This window comes from Pleurodeles waltl, chromosome 8, assembly GCF_031143425.1.
Source record: "Pleurodeles waltl isolate 20211129_DDA chromosome 8, aPleWal1.hap1.20221129, whole genome shotgun sequence".
In the NCBI taxonomy this organism is placed as follows: Eukaryota; Metazoa; Chordata; class Amphibia; order Caudata; family Salamandridae; genus Pleurodeles; species Pleurodeles waltl.
Window position 1 is genome coordinate 881,529,362 of NC_090447.1, and position 21,409 is coordinate 881,550,770.

At 43.7% G+C, this 21,409-nt stretch overlaps 1 protein-coding gene across 6 annotated transcripts in view; it reads right to left on the minus strand.

Annotated features, from left to right (window-relative positions):
• FARP1 (FERM, ARH/RhoGEF and pleckstrin domain protein 1) overlaps window positions 1-21,409 on the minus strand; it is a 459,262-nt gene that overhangs the window by 224,103 nt on the left and 213,750 nt on the right. For all 6 annotated transcript variants that reach the window (XM_069205182.1, XM_069205178.1, XM_069205181.1 and 3 more), the window contains exons 3-4: window positions 18,579-18,683; window positions 11,470-11,512 (exon numbers count right to left, since the gene is read on the minus strand). In XM_069205182.1, the coding sequence (XP_069061283.1) occupies window positions 11,470-11,512; window positions 18,579-18,683 (148 nt within the window). The remainder of the gene's footprint in view (window positions 1-11,469; window positions 11,513-18,578; window positions 18,684-21,409) is intronic.

The following is a 21,409-nucleotide window of genomic DNA, read 5'->3' on the forward strand; positions in this document are numbered from 1 at the left end:
ATTTGATTATTATGACAGTAATAAACAAATCGTTTCCATTTATTTGCGTAGCAATGTCTTGTAGTAGGTTTTATAGCCTGTTTGATGACCTCCATACATTCTTGTATAAGGTCTAGATGTCCGAATTCTAAGACTTCAGGACCCAGATTGCTAGATTGAGCGATGCTGGATTCGGGTGTCTGATCTGTTGTTTGTGTTGAGTTAACAGATCTGGTCTGTTTGGTAGTTTGATATGAGGTGCTATTGACAGGTCTAGTAGTGTTGTGTACCAAGGTTGTCGTGCCCAAGTTGGTGCTCTTAGTATTAGTTTGAGTTTGTTTTGACTCAATTTGTTTACTAGATACGGAAGGAGTGGGAGAGGGGGAAAAGCGTAAGCAAATATCCCTGACCAACTCATCCATAACGCATTGCCCATGGAGTGAGGCTGTGGGTACCTGGATGCGAAGTTTTGGCATTTTGCGTTTTCTTTTGTTGCGAATAGGTCTATTTGCGGTGTCCCCCAGTTTTGGAAGTAGGTTTGTAGTATCTGGAGTTGAATTTCCCATTTGTGGATCTGTTGGTGATCTCAACTGAGATTGTCGGCTAACTGGTTTTGAATTCCTGGTATGTATTGTGCTATTAGGCGAATGTGATTGTGAATCGCCCAATGCCAAATCTTCTGTGCTAAGAGACACAACTGTGTTGAGTGTGTGCCTCCCTGTTTGTTTAGGTAATACATTGTTGTCATGTTGTCTGTTTTGATAAGAATGTGTTTGTGGGCTATTAGTGGTTGAAATGCTTTTAATGCTAGAAACACTGCTAGTAGTTCTAGTTGATTTATATGAAGTTGTTTTTGCTGAGTGTCCCATTGTCCCTGGATGCTGTGTTGGTTGAGGTGTGCTCCCCACCCTAGCATGGAAGCATCTGTTGTGATCACGTATTGAGGCACTGGGTCTTGGAAGGGCCGCCCTTGGTTTAAATTTATAGGATTCCACCATTGGAGCGAGGTGTGTGTTTGGCGGTCTATCAACACTAGATCCTGAAGTTGACCCTGTGCTTGTGTCCATTGTGTCGCTAGGCACTGTTGTAAGGGCCGCATGTGTAATCTTGCGTTTGGGACAATGGCTATGCATGAAGACATCATGCCTAGAAGTTTCAGGCTGGCGGTGCTTCCTGGGCGATTCTGACCGCGGCGGTAAAGCCGCGGTCGGAAAAAGGGAGCCAGCGGTTTCCCGCCGGTTTCCCGCTGGCCCAGGGAACCCGCCATGGCGGCGCTGCTTGCAGCACCGCCATGGGGATTCCGACCCCCTTCCCGCCAGCCTGTTTCTAGTGGTGTCCACCGCAAGAACCAGGATGGAGGGAACGGGTGCCGTGGGGCCCCTGCAGTGCCCATGCCACTGGCATGGGCAGTGCAGGGGCCCCCTAACAGGGCCCCACAAAGATTTTCACTGTCTGCTTAGCAATCGCGACGGGTGCCACTGCACCCGTCGCACCCCTTCAACTCCGCCGGCTCCATTGTTGAAGGGGCTGTCCCGCTGGGCCGGCCGGCGGTCTTCTGGCGGTCGCCCGCCGGCCCAGCGGGAAAGCCGGAATGGCCGCCGCGGTCTTTTGACCGCGGTGCGGTCTTTCGGCGGGAACCGCTTGGCGGGCGGCGACTGCCGTCCGCCGCGGTCAGAATGACCGCCTTAGTGTTCTGAGATCTAAGATGGGTCTCAGAGTTTTGTCCTTTTTGGGTATTAGAAAATACAGGGAATAAACACCTGTTCCTTTCTGATGGTTGGGTATGAGTTATATTGCCTCTTTTTGTAACAACGCTTGGACTTCTAGTTGTTATAGATCCAAGTGCTGTTTGGACATGTTGTGTGTTCTTGGAGGCACATTTGGTGGTAATTGTAGGAATTCTATGCAATAACCATGTTGGATAATGGCTAGGACCCACAAGTCTGTAGTTATTTTTTCCCAATTTTTTTAATGATCTGTGAGTCTCCCCCCCACTGGTGTTATGTGTTGGGGATTTGTGACATTGAAGTCACTGTTTAGTTTGTTGTGTCTTTGGGCTTTGGAATTTCCCTCTGGTTTTAGGGAACTGTCCACCTCTATATTGTCCCCGAAAGCCTCCTCTTTGATACTGGCCCTGGTATGTGGGTCTGGCTTGTGAGGTTGAGGGTTCTGTGCTTTGGGCTCGAACCCCCCTCTAAAGTGTGTCTTTCTAATGGTGCCTCTGCTCTGTGGGGAATAGAGCGCGCCCATGGCTTTGGCCGTGTCAGTGTCCTTCTTTAGCTTCTCTATAGCTGTATCCACCTCCGGCCCAAACAACTGTTGTCCATTAAAAGGCATATTAAGCACAGCCTGTTGGATCTCTGGCTTAAATCCGGAGGTGCGGAGCCATACGTGTCTCCGAATAGTGACCGCTGTATTTACAGTTCTGGCGGCTGTGTCCGCTGTGTCCATTGCCGATCGTATCTGGTTGTTGGAGATACTTTGGCCCTCCTCCACCACTTGCTGTGCACGCTTTTGAAACTCCTTGGGAAGATGTTCAATAAAATGCTGTATTTCATCCCAATGAGCTCTGTCATTTCTTGCCAATAAAGCCTGTGAATTGGCAATGCGTCATTGATTGGCTGCCTGCGCTGCAACTCTTTTCCCCGCTGCATCAAACTTTCGACTTTCTTTGTCGGGTGGTGGTGCATCCCCAGAAGTCTGTGAGTTTGCCCTTTTGCGTGCTGCGCCTACTACCACTGAGTCAGGTGTTAGTTGTTGCGTGATGTACACAGGGTCCGTAGGGGGAGGCTTGTACTTTTTTTCCACCCTCGGTGTAATGGCTCTGCATTTGACAGGGTCTTGAAACACTTGTTTTGCGTGTTTTAACATCCCTGGTAGCATCGGCAGACTCTGGTACTGGCTGTGTGTTGACGACAAAGTATTAAATAAAAAGTCATCCTCGATAGGTTCAGCATGCAGTGCTACATTGTGAAAAGTAGCTGCTCTGGACACCACCTGCATGTAAGCAGTACTGTCTTCAGGTGGTGACGGTCTTGCCGGGTAGCAGTCTGGGCTATTGTCAGATACTGGTGCATCATATAGATCCCATGCACCTGGGTAGTCCTGAGTCATCCCTGTGTGCGTTGGAGATTGCATCATAGGGGGTGTTGCAATTGGTGATAGTTGCGGTGAGTGCTGTGGCGATGGTTGTGGCGAAAAACGTGGTGGAGTTTTTTCTTTTGCCACCTTTGCTTTTGGCTGTTTCTCTGTATCTTGGAAAGCAAGTTTCCTTTTCATTTTAATAGGGGGAAGAGTTCTTATTTTCCCTGTATCTTTTTGAATATGGAGCCTTCTTTGTGTATAGTCTGGCTCCCCCATCTCTAATTCTTGTCCAAATTTATGGCCTTGTAGTTGTGCTGAAAGGCCTTGTTCTTCGGAATAAGAACTTTGTTTCGGCTCCGATGTTGGGTGTTTCGGCACCGAAACTTTTTCCACCGTCTTTTTCGGCTCCGAAGCCACCTTTTTCGGTTTCGGGGGTGCCGATCTCTCGGTGCCGACTTTGCTCGGAGCCGGTATCTCGGTGTCGAGTTTGGTCGGAGCCAGTATCTCGGTGCAGAGTATACTCTGTGCCGGTATCTCGACCGGAGTCAGATGTCTTCGACACGTGTGTGCCCTTTTTCGGTACCGATGGTTGGTCACTGAGTTTACGGGTTAAGCCATGGCCTGCCGGCGGTGGCGTCCCCTGGGCCTTCATGATTTTGGCGTGAGTTTTGGCCGGGGCAGGTTAACTCACGGTTTTTGCCGGCTGCTCACTTTCGGCCTCGTCCGGGACCGAGTCGGCAATGGAGAAAGTCTCCTCTTCTTCGACGTTGTGGTGTCCTGACGGCGTCGATGCCATTTGAAGCCTTCGAGCTCTTCGGTCCCGTAGCGTCTTCTTCGACCGAAATGCCCGACAGGCCTCGCAAGTATCCTCTTTGTGTTCAGGGGACAAACACAAATTACAGACCAAATGCTGATCTGTGTAAGGATACTTATTGTGGCATTCGGGGCAGAAGCGTAATGGGGCCCGTTCCATGAGCCTTGAAGACGCACGCGGTCGGGCCGACCAGGCCCCGCCGGGGGATAGTAGCCCCGAAGGGCTACCGGAGCTCTTCTTTTATTCGGTGTCGATCTGCTATAACTAACCCGATACCGAACGCAAACAATACCGTCTAATTTTCCGAGATTTAACTAACTTTCCAAACCGAAACACGGAGCGAAGAGGAACACGTCCGAACCCGATGGTGGAAAGAAAACAATCTAAGATGGAGTCGACGCCCATGCGCAATGGAGCCGAAAGGGGAGGAGTCCCTCGATCTCGTGACTCAAAAAGACTTCTTCGAAGAAAAACAACTTGTAACACTCCGAGCCCAACACTAGATGGCGGGATATGCACAGCATGTGTATCTGCAGCTACACATGCCATCGAACATATATATATATATATATCTCTATCGAATGCCAGACACCCGAGGCCGCAATAACGGTGGCGGTCCGAGCGTGGATCTGGCTCACCACAAACATTCCAAACTTTCTCCAACAATTATTTCGAAGAATGCTCGAACACAGAATGAAGTCACGTGAACAAGGCTACGTCTGAAACGCTTTGTATGTGAGGAGACATTTTGTATTTAAATATATAATTTTTTGGGGACTTCATTCTGTGTTCGAGTATTCTTTCAATTGTTGGAGAAAGTTTGGAATATATATATAACGGTTTGAACAGAAAAACCATATGTTACATCACTTCTGGAATGATTCTTATCCCAACAGAGTACTCAAAACAAATCAAAGTAGAGTTCAAAAGTGCACCCTACAAGTTGGTCCTTCTATAAAATGCCATGAGTGCACTCATACCTACAGCAAACACATTATCAGAATCATAGAATGTATTTTTCACTTCCTCACTCGAACACCTTTGAGATAATGTCCAGGCCAAGTTAAAGAAGAAAAAATCTGAAACTAAGATCTACTGGCTTTTTAGACAGGCAGTGCTCTACACAAATCAGGTTAGTCAACAGAAAAATACCTAATCTCTTACCCAACTGCAACAGAGTTTTACTTTCTTAGTTTACTGACCCTTTCAATACAGCTGAGACAATTTTGGCTTAATAGTTCCTAAGAGCAGATAAGACAGCTTTACCACCAAATTTAGAAGATAATCATTCTATAGCGTTGGTGTGATCAATCACAATTACGGAACTTTTATGCAATCAGTCCTCCCATTTTCAATACTCACTGAAGCAACATCCTAGATACCTAAGAGAGGAGGCTTTGTACAGCCATTCTCCAGCAACATACACATGGGGGTTAAATATTCCACTGCAACAGTAAACTGTGTATTTAATTTCAGCTCATTAACAAAAAAGACTATGATCCCTGCAAAAATAGGCACACCTGCCAAGGGGATGAGACAGTCATCTAGAAGATTTAGAGACAAGGGCTACATCATCTACAAGAAGCAGCATTTCAACTGTGGTTTTGGCCAGTGAGGAAGAGCCATAAACTGTTTTGGGCATTCAACCCATTGAAACAAATAGAAGTGTATAGGAGCCATGATACATCCTTGATGGATCCCTCTTAATACTGGAAACTATCTGTCTCTTGCAAAGGTGGCATCATGGATGATTCTTATGGGTAAAAGTAAATCAAACAGCGTACCCAGTTTCTCCAGAACTTGCCAGAGTTTAATATGCCTAACACTATCTAATGCCAATGTTAGGTCAATGAACATTAAAAGAAGCAAGTCTCTTAATCTCAACGTAATTGGTGAATAAGTAAATTCAATCTGAATATGTGGTCGGTGTGCTAATTCTTTGCTGTAAACCAGTCTGGTAGTATGAAAATATGGCATTATCAGTAAGCCAGTCATTAAGGTTACTTAGAAGTATACTGGCAAAAAGCTTCTGGGAGGCATCAAACAAACTGACTGGGTGAGAAGATTTTTCAAGGGAAAAGCAAGATCTTTTTTTATATATTTCGTTAAAATTGTATTTATTTAATAAAATGGTTCAAGCTGAGCTCCAAGACACAGGGCCACTGGCTTTTACACAGTCAATACAGAGACTAGGAATATAACACAGAGGCCCCAGACATTAACATTAGATAGATAGAAAGGATGAAGATGTTTATCTATGTTTGGTGTCTTGTGCATTTTTGGGCTTTTACAGCTAGATGTATCTTATCTTAGAGGAACATATATGTACACTGCTTCAGATTCTGGGAAGATCACAAAATGTGAGGCTTTCTCTGCTCTTATTGGTCACATCCCAAGGATTAGAAAAGAGAAACAAGGATTTATACACTCAGAAACTAGTGAGTGCATGACCCTCAGGGTGAACCGTTAGATCACTAGTTCTGTGAGTCACTATTTCCCAGAATGTTCTGTCATTCGCACGTGTTATTGAATCTATCAATGTTACAGTTATTAGTCTCCCACTATTGTTTCTATTATTTACCAGGCTCTTGTAAGAAGATAGTCAAACTACAAGCAAAAAACTTTGTATTTCCAAAATTTCATAAGTAGTTTGATTTGGTTTGGTTTGAAAGTATTTACAACTTTAACAATTTTGATTTTAATAGAAGCTAAACAAGATTCTCCAGCACAGCAATAGTAGTAAAAAAGGCCTCCAATAATGGAAGCAATTAGGTAAATAGTTTTTGGAGCAAAATGGGTAGATGAAGATTTTCCCACCTGATTGTTCTCCTGCTATTGGAAAAATATTTGTGATCACTTGATAAATGTTAGACATTAGGTCACTTAATTCCATTATGGCAGTTCATCAGGGTCGGAACAAAATGATCATGAGTGCTTTCCCTGTATTGAATCCATTTTGCGTCTGTAACAATATGGCAAAGTGAAACATCTACAAATAAGTAATCAATTGTCCCAGATTGTCACCTACAACAACAAGTTGGAACTGGTAGTTGGTCTGACTCTATCCTTTATCCTTTGTAATATGCACAAAACCCTAACTTAATGCTACAGCAATACATGTTCAAATGGAACATGACAGAAAAAGTAGCCTAGGTCTCTTTCAGAATATTGCTACATTCAGCCTCCAGAACAATGGTTTTATTCATGACAAATAATGGCTCAACCTGCCAACTTCCATAGCCAAGATAGTCATATTGATAATCTTCCTGCATCTTCCAGAAATATCAGTATGCATTAGTGAATCAAGAGTGCGTAACAGGAGCAGTTCCTTTCTGCTGATTGTTTGTCTTTTATAGATATTTAATCAATTTATTTCAAAGCCTGAAGGAAAACTAACAACCAGACGCGATATGTCTGGGTTACTGTTTATCAAACTCTAACTTTACAGTTACATTTAGTACTAATACATGTGTTTACCTCAATAAAAGGACGACCCAAAAGTCAATTTGTGGCCTCAATACTATAAGTTATTTCACTAATATCAGAGTGAGGACACTCATGGGCGAGGAGCATCACCCATAGTCGGGGGGGCTTCCACTGCATCCAAGCTTACAGCCACATCCCACATCTGCAGGTGTAAAGCAAGTGGGGCACAGATGTCTTTCTCTAATTCTGTAGCACACCAGCATAAGGTCTCAATAATTGGACAGTTGTTCCTGACAATATGCAGCATCTTGCAACAGACTTTTCCCACTTTAGTTGTAGTAGCTTTATTTGTATCATATAAAGAATATACAAACTTATTATCTCCTGGGCTTCAGGATCCTGGAGTATGACTTAAGCAGGGCACATTAAGTAAACGTTTGCTTATAAATTGATTTCTGTGGTTTAAGACTGGAGAAATTAATATAATCCATATCATTTAAAGTATACGTTTCAGAAAGACTGGAATTAGGATTTTCACTTGTATGCGATTAGCCTGTACACTTTGAATTTAATATTTTGGAGCGAGGTGGCAGACAAACCTTCTTTGGGTTTATGTACAGTAACCATGTCCATTTTAGATTCAGGTTATATGACAAAAGGAATCGTACTATCCTATGTATCCCAGAACCTGCAATACATTCATCAGCTCCAGGAGGCACGGGGTGGCGGGGGTTGCATAAGCCATGCTGTTTCTGAAGTGAGCAATATCAGAGGGATCAGTAATATCAAGATGTGGAATCACGGAGTCATTCGGCGCTAGCCCATTAGACAAGCAGAATAGTCCCAGATACCTGTGTTCATGTACAGATTCCCACAGGCAATTCTTACATTGTGGCTCATTCTTCAGTGCGCATTTCAGTAAGTTGATTGTGAATATGCAAAAAATGAAAAAGGTAGAGCCGGGCTCCCGCACAACTCACAGTCCCAATTCTACCCAAATCACACATTTATGATCAAACTGGGATTAATGTAAATACCATGAATGGAGGTCTCCAAGCAGAATCTACATTTCAAGTTCAAGGCTTGCTATAAGAAGACTTTACTGTGAAGTTCTCAGTTAAAGTGTGGGCAAAGCACAAACCCGAGTTCTCTCATCGATTAGTATGCCTTCAGTGACTACACAAGACCAATGGCCCCTGCTATGCCGTGACTGGAACTACCAAAATGTAACAAGGCTATAACACATTAACTTACAACATAAAAAAGAAAAAGATGGCACCCAGCAACTGAATTATACTACACTTTGAAGGTGAGGCAGAACAGTGTTGGTCGAGGATGGAACATTTATAGTGGAACAATGTATCAAACCTGAGAGGATGAACAGCACATACAGACAACAGGAAGGGGATTCCAATTCAACCCTAGAGGATGACAATCAGTTCACTATTAGCTTCAAAAGGGCTACATTTCAATTTTTTGGGGTAAAAAAGGACTGCAAGTGTAGAGGCATAACAAACCTCTGAGTTATGGCCTCTGACATCCGCAATTGTGCCAAAACAAATTCAAATTGGGGATGATCCGAACAGAATTTCTGATGTATCTTCAAAAGCCTACTGAAAGGTATGTGCTTCAGGCAGGATTTCCCTGACAATATAAGGGCAACATAAAATATACATCAAAAAATGAAGAGCCACTCGAGGGCTGCTGTTTGTATGTTGAATTAAATCTGGGGTACTGAAGACACAGGGACTGGTTCCTTAACAGAACAGTCTCCTTTTCAAATATTTGTGCCTCTGAACATAAAGGGCATGATTACGACCTTGGCAGATGGATACTCTGTCACAAACCTGACGGATATCCCCCCACCTTTTTACAAGTTCCACAGGATATAATCTAACTCAGTGGTTCCCAACCTTTTGATTTCTGTGGACCCACACTTTAACATTAATGGAACTCAGGGACCCCCACTGACTCATCATGGGAATCCAGGGACCCCCACCTGAGTCATTACTGGAAGCTGGGGACCTAATCTGTCAATGTTTGTTAATATATTTTAATTTTCTAGGCTCTCGCGGACCCCCTGAGAAGGCTTCACGGACCCCCAGGGGTCCCCGGACCACAGGTTGGGAACCACTGATCTAACTTGAAATATGTCAGAAGGGATATCTGTCACATCCCACCCGCCAAGGTCGTAATCAGGCTCACAGTCTTTCAGCTTTACAGGTGCAAGTTCTATATGTTCCTATCTAAATAAAGGAACAACATAGCTTCTTTAATCCATGATTCTTTAAGTATGAGTTTGTGTCTGTGTTATAATTGCCTTCAGTGTATCTATCCAATTAGTCGTATTAATGTTAAAAATGGATGTCTCAGTGTCACAATACTTTTCAACTCGGGTAAACTCAGGGAATGCAAGGTTGCATCAACTCAAAGAGAAAGAAATCCAATGAAACCGGGATCTCAGCAAAAAATGGGACATTATACATAAGTCAATCTACCTATAATATTGATAGGAATTATTATTATTATGATCATTATTATTAGTCACATTAATTTAAAGTCCATGAAATGTAATTACACCTGGATTTTAGAAAAGAATGGGACATTCTAAAAAAGTTAATTCATTTATAGCAGTGGTTCTCAATGTGTGGTCGGGACCTCTATGGGTTCAATCCGCAAAGCCTACTCAGGGGGTCCGTGACTGCTTAAAACATTAAATAATATTAACAGATTAAGAAACTGTATATAAATAAAGAAGCAAAAGGAAAATTGAAAATTAAAAAACATTCCATAAATGTGTGGAATTCGAAATCTGAGGCTAAAAATTAAGGTGGTGTCTCCAGATTGATTTATGGGAGCAGTGCAAATGCATCAAACCGAATACAGTAATGACTGTGGGAGGCTACTGTTAAATTTAGAAAAGCCTCAACCTTCCCATTGAAATAAAAAAATAAAAGTTTATTTAATTCACAATCATCATCATTTGCGTATTTGTTTGGTGAATGCTTGTTTCTGTTTTTGTGTATTGTTTTGAGGTTCAAATATTCAAAGTGCTTAAAATGGAGTTCTCACCTTCAGTAATGACTCAGTGGGGGTCCCCTAATTCCAATAATGATTTAGTTGGCATCCCCTGATTTTAACAATCATTCAATGTGGATCCCCGGATTCCAATAATGATTTAGTGGGAGTTCCTGGATTCCAGTAATGATTAAGCAGGGGTCTACAGAGGTCAAAAGGTTAAAAAGAGTATTGGCAAACGTAATTACTACCATTATGATTAGAGAATGTGTCCTTTTCTGAAAATGCATTTCAGAATATTGGTCTGTGGTTATCTGAGGATTATGTTATACATTATACAGTGAAAACAATTGGAAAAAAATGCTATATCAATCTGAACACTTAGGGCCTGATTACAACTTTGGAGGACGGTGTTAAACCGTCCCAAAAGTGACGGATATACCACCTACCGTATTACGAGTTCCATAGGAAATAATGGACTCGTAATACGGTAGGTGGTATATCCGCCCCTTTTGGGACGGTTTAACACCGTCCTCCAAAGTTGTAATCAGGCCCTTAGTCCCAAACTGACAGTGTGGATATCACAGGGTCAGATAGGTATACACAATATTTTAGAGCAGATTGTTAGTTATTTCTGAGTAAGTGGAGCAGTGTATATTATTTTCTAGGATAAGTCTAATAAAGACATAGCTTTCATATCGCCCAAAAATCTTTCTTCTGTTAAAGTCCAACGTTCTACCAGTCAGACGTGGAATAAATGGGTGTACAGGAAGAATATCTATTGTCCAATTTGTCGTCTTTGTCATTTCTCTTTGCAGCTTCAGTCACCTTATGAGATCCCCATTGTTCGATATCCAGGTCTAATGTGCCTACTTCACTACAGACGTACGCAATGGTATCCATCCTGTGAACTAGTTGCTTTCATCAAGTTACAGACTTGCCAAATAAAAGATCTGCCAGAAGGGATTTCTTTCTTAGATAAGCCCAATTAATGTTAAACCGCTGACACGCTGAAGCCTATATTAAATGTTTCCAAAGAGAAAAACAGACTTCTACAAATACACTGAAAGAAAAGGAACAAAACTATATTGTGTGATACCATTGCCAAAGCTCTACAATATTCTTTCATCTTTCCATGGCATACTCACTTCGAATTTGTTTCAAAACAGGTTTCAAAAGGTCAAGCCAGACCTAAAAAGGGACAGAAAATACAAGTCATTTATTTTTTCATTTTTTTACACTTTTTTATGAGTACTGTAAAATAAATCACTTTTTGGATTATTGATCAAAACCGTGCATTGCAACGTTGTGTCAATAAAATGTGCGTCGGCCCATAGAAACAGGCTTTGCATAGCTGCAGTGCCTGTTTTGGGGCTATCTTTGAGGCTTTTAAGGCAAGGGATGAAGCATTCATTTTGCTTGGTCTGCCTTTAATGAGAGAAGAGGAGTGTGTATTCGTTATGTCTCAGTTAAGATGTCTCTGTGGTTCTATTTCTGTCTAAGGGGATTGTGGAATACTCGTGGTTTTAAGTGTCTAGCTTTAAGAATCTTTTGGTTGGTGCTTCAGTTGAATTAACAAAGCAGGTACAGTGTTGTGAATAAAACATGCACTGAATATCTCAGTAACATGTCTTCAAGGCAGAGACTTCGGTATGGAGTGAGTATGTTTGCGGCCTGTTACAGTGAGGTTTGTGACCTGTAGTTTTGTGGTTCGGGGCCTTGGAAGAATTTGCCTTTTCGCGTGTTTTTGATTTTGTGCAAGAAGAATAGACAATGTTTCTGAGTTGTGGCAACTGTGGCCTAGTTGGGGGCATAGAAAAGCCATGTTGCTTAGGGCAGACTATGGATATCATTTCTGAAATAGTTTTGTTTGAGGTAGTTTATGCAAATATTACAAGTATGGAATTGTATATGGTTAGTTTTTACCTTCATAGAAAAGAACTCTCATAATGTGAAGTGTTGAATTGTTGAGGAGGTGAATGTTATGACTGAATGAAATACCAATACCGGTCCATCGCTGCTAACTGTGGTTTAATTGATGAGGTTTTCACGGCTCTGGAAGACGGAAAAGACCCCACCAGATGCAACCCCCACCAGGTCCTAAAGACCATGTATGAGTAGTTCAAGTAAGTGGAAGTTTATGATTTCAGCAATAGATGTTTCACACACTGGAGCGGATAAAAAGATGATAAATGCAGGATTTAGCACTGTGGTAGAAGCATGGGTTGTGGTTAGGTACGTACATTGATGGAGCTTTTTGGGGTCTGGGAAGGTAATGATGGTGTGGAGGAGTAACAAAAGTAATTATTAGTGGTATATTTGGAGTTAGGTAACAAGGAAGTGTTAACCATGTTTGGGAACAGAGTATTTTGTAGCATGGTGTCATATTAATTAGCTATGCGCTTCTTATGCTAGACTTACTTAGTGGCAATAAATATCAAATAAAATGTTTAATCCCATAGGACGTTAACGTTTTTCCTCCATAACTACGTGCAATCAGTTACCTTAGGATAATGAAGAACTTGGACATCATGCACTTCAGGTGACCTGTCTGGCCAAGGGTGCCCTAAGGTCGAAAGGTGCAGCCTCATGGCTTGACGGGACCTGTTGTCCCTACCTCTGTAGAGAAGAAATATTCTTTCTTTTCAAAATGAACATTATTATTAATGGTAGAGTTCTAGATCTTTGACCTTTCTCCAAAGGTCTGACATTGATGCTTGTAATGAGTGCCCTGTTCCTTCTCAGGCGCAGTGTGGGAGGAATACACAGACTGGGTGCTACGGCATGCTTACTTGCTGCACTACTTTGTCAAAATGTCAGCCATGCATGAGAACATTGATAATGTCACCTAACCCAAAGAACGCGCTGCCTACAGCTGAAAAACTAAGACAAAGATAAACAAATAAGTTGCATGTTAAACATGTAAAGCAGGTTTAGAACATTTTTAGGATCGGCATTAAACGAGTAATACAATTACAATCCACACATTCAAATTTAAACTAGGCCAGTGGTAAGTTTATTATTTCTGGTTTCGGATGGCATTCTGGTGCAGCCTACCCACATCCTTTAATACCCTAGTTCAGTGGTCCTTAACGTGGGATTCGCCTCCTCAGAGGGTCAAAGGTAAATAATATTAGCAGAATAATAAAGTATATACACACACACACAACTGTTATCCTTGGCACGATACGCAATTGTAGTACAATTACAGCAACGAGAATCTGGCAGGGTCAATTGATGGCCTCAATTAAAGCACTTGTACGTACTTAGACAAAGAGCATGCATTAGGACCAAAAGACACTATGTGATATCTTAGAGTCTATCAAAATGTTTTGTCTTTTAAAAATAAAGTCTAATTTTGAAAAGCACCAACCTTTCCACTAGCATTTAAATTCCGTATTTTATGTATTTTTGATTGTGAATTTAATAAAAAAAATTATAATGAGTATCTGATGTATGCTTGTTTCTGTGTTTTTGCATATTGTTTTTCAGCTCAAGTCATAGAAATTGGCTAGGCAGGGATCCCCAGCTGTAGATAAGAATTGAGTGGTGATCCAGGAACGTCAAAAGGCAAACCCGGTAGTTATAACCCATCAGCCGTCCCAGTCCTAAGGCACCCCTCTCTAATGTATGAGCAGGGTCAATTTAATTATGTGATTCCTAAGCTGTAGTTTCTGAAAAAGTATGAATTTACTGTATTTGCATATAATGCAGCATCTGTTACATAATTTGCAGATTTCAACAAAACAATTACTCTTACCCACACACTTCAAAGCTACTAAATAAAAGTACTTTGTGGCGCTGCGCAGGGGCAGCACCCCCTGCAAAGGTTAACTGGTCAAGTGTCAGCTGCACTCCAACGTTAAGCCGGCACTAATGATGTGGCACTTCTGCTCAAACGCTATCAATGACTTAAAATGTCGAAATAATACTGTCACCGACTCTGCTGCCTAATTTGCCTTTGCTTGCACTATGATAGTGGCAACCTTAGCACATAATTAGGTCCTCTGTGGCTGCATAATTTCAGTGGCCCTGTAGGAGAGAGAGAAAGTACATGACGAAGAGTCTACCCTATGATGCCAACGGTGGGCAAAGAGTGCACGATGTCACTTTCGCTCACTAGAACGTCTTAGAGAATCCGTGTAAATGTTGAACCGGTTTTTCCTTAGATAACCTAAGTGAAAAAACTGTGTGTAAACATCTTTACATGCCTTTGCCTGCATTACTGGTCAGTGCATTGCTCTGCCTCCTGTGGCTCCACCCTGTAAGTAGAGCCCTTTCCCTGGCTCCTCTGGACTCCTGACCCCTGTCAGGAGTTCGAGGCCCTCCTCCACCCACAGGCTTCTGCCTGCGCCTCATCCCTATTGTCTAGTGGGAGAGCTCTGCTTTCCTACTAGGCTACCTTCTGCCTCTCTCCTATAGCTTTGCTTTGCTCTCTGCTCTGCTTCACTACTGTGCCTTAGTGCTCCTTATCCTCGTTTCTCTCTCACTCCGCTCTCTCTCTCTCTCTCCTGCCCCGTATTTTGGCTCCGTCCCCTTTTTGTGCTGTTTTTCATCCCCCTCCCGCTTCCCAGCTGTCCTCCCCTCGCCCCCGCCTCCCTACTTAATGACTGCCCCTGCTGCCTGCACAGATGGCGCACCAAAGGCAAGCCCGTCGGCGCCTGGACTGCGCCCAGCACCAGAACCCCTGGCTCCCGCCCCCCCCACCGCCGCTACGCACATCTTCATTACGACGCCACCACCCTCCATGCACTCAACACCGGCCGCTCTCCTGCCTACCTTCAAGCCTCTGTACAGACCACCCGCGGACCCTTCTCCTGCTGGAACTGCACCTTCACCAGCCTCCACGCCAACGACCCACCCACCAAGGCAGGACACAACCTTCTCAGATGTTTCCTCCGCAACACCCGCTCGGTCCACAAGCATGCAGTAGAGCTATGGAATCTACTCGACTCAACCTACCAAGACGTCGCCTTCCTGACCGAGACCTGGATGAACCCCTCCTCAGCACCTGACATCACCATAGCCATCCCAGACAGCTACAAGATCACCCGCAGGTACCGCTCCAACAAACCAGGAGGAGGCATCGCCATCATCCACAAGAACACCCTCAGGAACATGACCAACACCGAAGACACCCTCAGCACCGCCGAACACCTGCACTTCCAAATCCACACTGACCCAAACATCACGCTCTGAGGCACCCTCGTCTACAGCCTCCCCCCACCCCCGGCCCACAACAGCAGTTCAGCGACTCCATTACCGACATCATCAGCACGCACGCTCTCGCATCCACTGACTACATACTCCTCAGAGACTTAAACTTCCACCTCGAGAACACCGACGACAACAACACTGCCACCTCGCTCTACAACCTCTCCAACCTCTGCATCAAACAGCTCGTCACGACACCAACCCACTCCGCAGGACACACACTCGACCCTATTTTCTCCACAAGCAATCACATCTCTTTCAGCAACACCATTGAACTCCACTGGACAAACCACCCCTGCATCCACTTCTCCTTCAAGAAATCCACAACACACCACCATCCACAACGGATCCCCCACCCACAGTTGGAACAAGGTCACCGAAGACCAACTTATCGCGGCCCTCTCCCAGAAACCAGCCATCGACACCACTGACACTGAGGTAGCTGCCCGCAACTTCAGGCAATGGGTCAACACCTGTGCCAATACTCTCGCCCCAATCAAGAATCCCTCCAACAGACGCACCGACAGAAAGGCCTTCTGTTTTACCGCCGACACCCAGGAATCTAAGCAAAGCTGGCGAAGACTCATAAGAAAGTGGTGCCAAGATCAGACTCTGGACAACCTCACAGCCTTCAAAAACACCATCCGCAGACACCACCAACTCATCCGAACCACCTTTAAAGACCAAATCAACAACAACGCACACAGACACAAGGAGTTCTTCAACGCCGTGAAGGAACTTTCCAATCCCAGCTCCAACGCCAACGCCATCCCGCCATCCCAAGACCTCTGCGACTCCCTAGCCTCCTACTTCCACTGCAAGATTGCAGACATCCACAACAGCTTCAGCACCAAGACCCCCCGCAACCACCAACACCACAGATTCACCTCTGACCAACCTCCTGCTCTCCTGGACCCCCGTCAATGACAACACCACGATCGAAATCATGAACACCATCCACTCCAGCTCTCCATCTGACCCCTGCCCTCACCACATCCTCAACAATGCAAGCTCCGTCATCGCACCTCAACTATGGAAGATCATCAACAACTCCTTCGATTGCGCCACCTTCCAAGAGAGCTGGAAACACGCAGAGATCAACGCCCTCCTCAACAATCCCAAGGCGGACCCAAAGGACCTCAAGAACTTCCAACCTATCTCCCTGCTCCCCTTCCCAGGAAAAGTCATTGAGAAGGCTGTCAACAGACAACTAACCTGCTTCCTCGAGGAGAACCGCACCCTGGACCCTTCCCAATCTGGATTCCGCAGCACCGAAACCGCCCTCATCGCCACCACCGACGACATGCGAACCATACTGGATAGTGGCAAAACCATGGCCCTCATCCTCCTGGACCTCTTGGCCGCGTTCAACACCGTCTGTCACCACACCCTACACACACGCCTCAGCAATGCTGGAATCCGCGACAGAGCCTTGGACTGGGTCACCCCCTTTTTCACCAGCAGAACCCAGAGAGTCCGCCTCCCCCTATTCCGCTCAGAGGCCACCAAAATCATCTGCGGCGTACCCCAGAGTTCGTCCCTCAGCCCGACCCTCTTCAACGTCTACATGGCCCGCTCGCTAACATCGCCCGATCCCACAATCTCAACATCATCTCATACGCCAACGACACCCAGCTGATCCTCTCCCTCACCAAGGACTCCGCCAAGACCTACCTTCACAAAGGAATGAAGGCCATCGCCAAATGGATGAAGAGCAGCTGCCTTAAACTCAATTCCGACAAGACGGAAGTCCTCAACTTCGGCTCCACACCCTCCCCATGGGATGACTCCTGGTGGCCTGCCACTCTTGGAACCACTCCGACTCCCACCGACCACGCAGGCAACCTAGGATTCATCTTGGACCCCTCACTATCCATGACCCACCAAGTCAATGCCATCTCCTCCTCCTACTGCTTCAACACCCTCTGCATGCTCCGAAAGATCGACAAATGGATACCCACCGAAACCAGAAGAACAGTCACCCAAACCCTCGTAAGCAGCAAGCTGGACTACAGCAATGCCCTATACACAGGAACCACGGCCAAACTCCAGAAGAGGCTGCAATGCATCCAGAACGCCTCTGCCCGCTTCATCCTGTACATCCACTGAAACATCACAGACCACCTGAAAAACCTTCACTGGCTTCCAGTCAACAAGAGAATCACCTTCAAACTCCTCACCCACGCTCACAAAGCACTGCACAACACCGGACCAGAATACCTCAACAGACATCTCTCCTTCTACACCAGACCCAGCATCTCCGCTCTGCCGACCTCGCTCTTGCAACCGCCCCACGCGTCTGCAGAACTATAACCGACGGTAGATCTTTTTTGCACCTCGCCGCCAAAACGTGAACACTCTTCCCACCCACCTGCGCCGGGCCAAAGACCTCCTTTCCTTCAGGAAACTTCTCAAGACCTGGCTGTTAGAGCCGTAGCAGCACTCCCCCCCCACCCCCTCTTCTCACCTCTCCTCTCCTCAGCACCTTGAGACCCTCACGGGTGAGTAGTGCGCTCTACAAATTCCTGATCGGTTCATTGATTGATTACTGGACCAGCGAACTGCTTCAGCCATGTTTTCTTGCTCATGCTAACACTGCTGACATGAAGAGCCCATGACATTGAGGCTCCTTGCATTTTGGCTGTAGAGGAACGAAATAAAGAAGCAGATTACTGAGTCGAAATCTGCTTACATTTTCGTTACTCAAGCTCGGCACCTGCACATATTCTTTAACAGAACTTTGTCATATGACTAGTACTAGAAATGTGTGTAGGTTGGGGCATACATTTGAGTCTTGCCGTTTCTCATTGAGTTTGTCTTCACAGATGCTTTGGGGAGGTTGACTGGCTGACAGATTCACAAACAAATATTTTTTTTCTTTAGCAATAAGCCTTTCAGACACTGGACCCGGTACGAAAATAGATTTCTTTGACCCTTTGAAAACCGATTTTTTGCATAACCTGCACAAAAACTCAAAAGAGACAGAAGTGGTTATTAAAGCCAGGGACAATACCTGTATATTTGGAATGGTCTATTCACTTACCATGATCTTTCTGTGATCCTGGAATTCAAGGCCAAAATAATCTCCTTCAACCAGGTTCAGATGGTTACAAACAGCATCCAAAAGAACCTTCCCCGGTACTCTGTGCTGCAAGAGGCAAAGAAAGCGGGTTACTCTACAAAGAGCCACTGGTGCAAATGCTCAACAATAGAATTGTTATCAGTTTTTAAACAGAAACAAAATATATATATATATATATTTTTTTTTTCATTCAGTGTGTATGGAGCAAGGAAAGTTTCATAAAGCTAGCCATTTACTTGTGCTGAATAAACGATCAAATTTGGTACGAAAGGTATGGTATTGCTATGAATTACAAGCGGATGAAACATGAGTATACATACAAAAAGTTCTCTTCATTTCTTCTGTTAATAAAGGAGGCTCACAAGCCTAAATAAAACGGAACCATTCCTACACCCCAGCTAATTCCCTCCCTGGAACCTTTTTTTCACTTTTTGAGGTGGTGGTGGGGGTCATTACATTTATATGATGATGGTGTCTCACTAATGGGAACTGTTTTGCCAATCCTGGTATTCATTCTTATAGACTGCCATGACCCCTTATGAAACAGACCAAGCTACATCCACCTTGTTGCATGAGCAAATACCTGAGAGAGGAAGAAGACCCGGGTGGATCAAATGCAGTGACTATAAGGAGCTCAGGTCCATAAGGGCGACTGCCAGCAAAAGCACCACCAAATGTTACATTTATGCCTTCATCAGGGTCTCAAACATTGAAAGTTTTACGCAAGGCTTAACTTGGAAAGTATGTGTGTTCAGTTACCCAAAGTTTTTCTTAGAAGCCTGCTGCTGACTGCCAGGGCTGCCAAATACAACAGCTGCCTAGTACTGGTCTATCCCATGCTTCTTTCTTTCTCCCATGACACTTCCTGTGTTTTTAACTCTCACAGGTTTTTTTTATCCCTGCTTTCCCCCTTGCTTGCTGGTTTCCATGTTGTTTTTCTTTTCACTCTCTTACTCTAGGTCAAACTCTGATGGTGAAAAGGTTGTGTTCCCCAAAAATAGGTGCATGTGCTTACAGCCTGCACAAATTAAGCACTTGGACTGTGTCAACGTCTTGGTTTACATCAATATTCTAGCTGAGGCATACATGCATATATGCTCAATTTGATACGGTTTCATTTTATTAGATTCGGAATCTACAAAGTGGGTGTTCATCTCAAGAATTTGAATACTTCTGCTTTGGTTCTTCAGTAAAAACACTAGGGATGCAGGAGAATTGCATGCTATGTAGTTTGTCCTGGCAAGGTTTGTTTTCTATTAAAACAATGCAGTATACATTTCTTTCCATTATAGTTTTTAGTGTATTTCTTAGTGTTATTAGAAAGAGAATCCACAAAAATTATGTAATTCGAGAGATCATTTTATTTTCTCCTGATGCAGAACTATGGCTTGAAGAAGATGGTACTTTTGTTTCATGAGGTTTCTGGATGAAACACGTCCAGTTGAAGTGATGATGGACCAGTAATGACTGGTGCAAGTGAGGTAGGCTCATAAGTACTGTTCAGATAAAATAGCTAGGCTGCTATTATGCAGCCAGGCTCCGACTCTAGGTGGCTGCAAGGTGTTGAGTATGACTGATGCAGAGGATGTGTTTTGCACTCAAAGATCACAAAGAAAAACCTAATCAACGTTTCAACCCTGATATACAGTATGGACGGCCTTCTTCGGGATACTTACAATTCTAAAATGCTCAATATCATGACAACAAATATCTTAGCAGACTAGACTTTTGAATGAAAATATTTAGCAGCTGTCAATTTCTATTTTGATTTTACTCATTTTTCCCTACTGTCCATAATAAAGGTTGTTTGTTATCATTCTAGCCACGCTTAAACAAAAGAAACACCGGGAAGCCCAATCAAGATGAAACATGACTTAATGAATATTATTATGGAAAAAGATTAATCTCTGGCTGAAAAACACATTTAAAGTCATAACTCCTTTAGATTTGTTTATAATGTAATTTTACTTTGAATTAATTACAGTACATAGCTGACATTCCAAGGTGACTCTACGAACATTCATAGCTTCTACCAACTTCTCATTGTCAGTTCAATGGTATCAATAAAGCAGAACTAGGAAGGTACATAAAAATTGTAATTGCTTTATTTAAACTGGTTAATTTTCCTCTATTCTGTTCTTATACCAATGAAAGTAACAAGTGCACAGAAACATACAAAAGATCAGGACCACGAGAAAAATGTTATTTGGTCAGGCCAGTGACTTTAATGATGCTGCAGCCTTGCATGGTCTCAAGCATTACTCCATTACTCAAAATGCAATTTACAGACCTTGCATGACTTCAGGTTTTAATCCAAAATTCACAATACAATGTGTTGTTATTTCTTTCCTCCCATGCTTTGCTACTAAAGTTGCAGCCCACATTCTTACTTAAGGTTAATGGCATGCAGATGTCACCGTTTTCCATGATTAACATATTTACTGCTGATCCTAAATCTTATGTATCATTCAGACCCCATTTGCACACAAAAATAATGAACTAAAGGCAAAATGTGTCTGCAAGTAAAACTGTAAAGAGGTCTCAGTCAGGAGATAAGAAAATTAATGATATCTATAAATCACTGACAAGTCGCCATGTGAAAAAGGGGGACTGCGCTCAGTGTTTTTATTCATTAACTTGACAGCTAACTATTGAAACAGGCATTTGGACACAGTAGCAGAGCTGCATGGCACGATATGTTAGCATGAAGATTAGTGTGTTCATGTGAGCAGCTTGTCTCAATCGGCGCTTTTTAGCATCAAAAGGGCTGATTTGTGGATCTGGGCTATGTG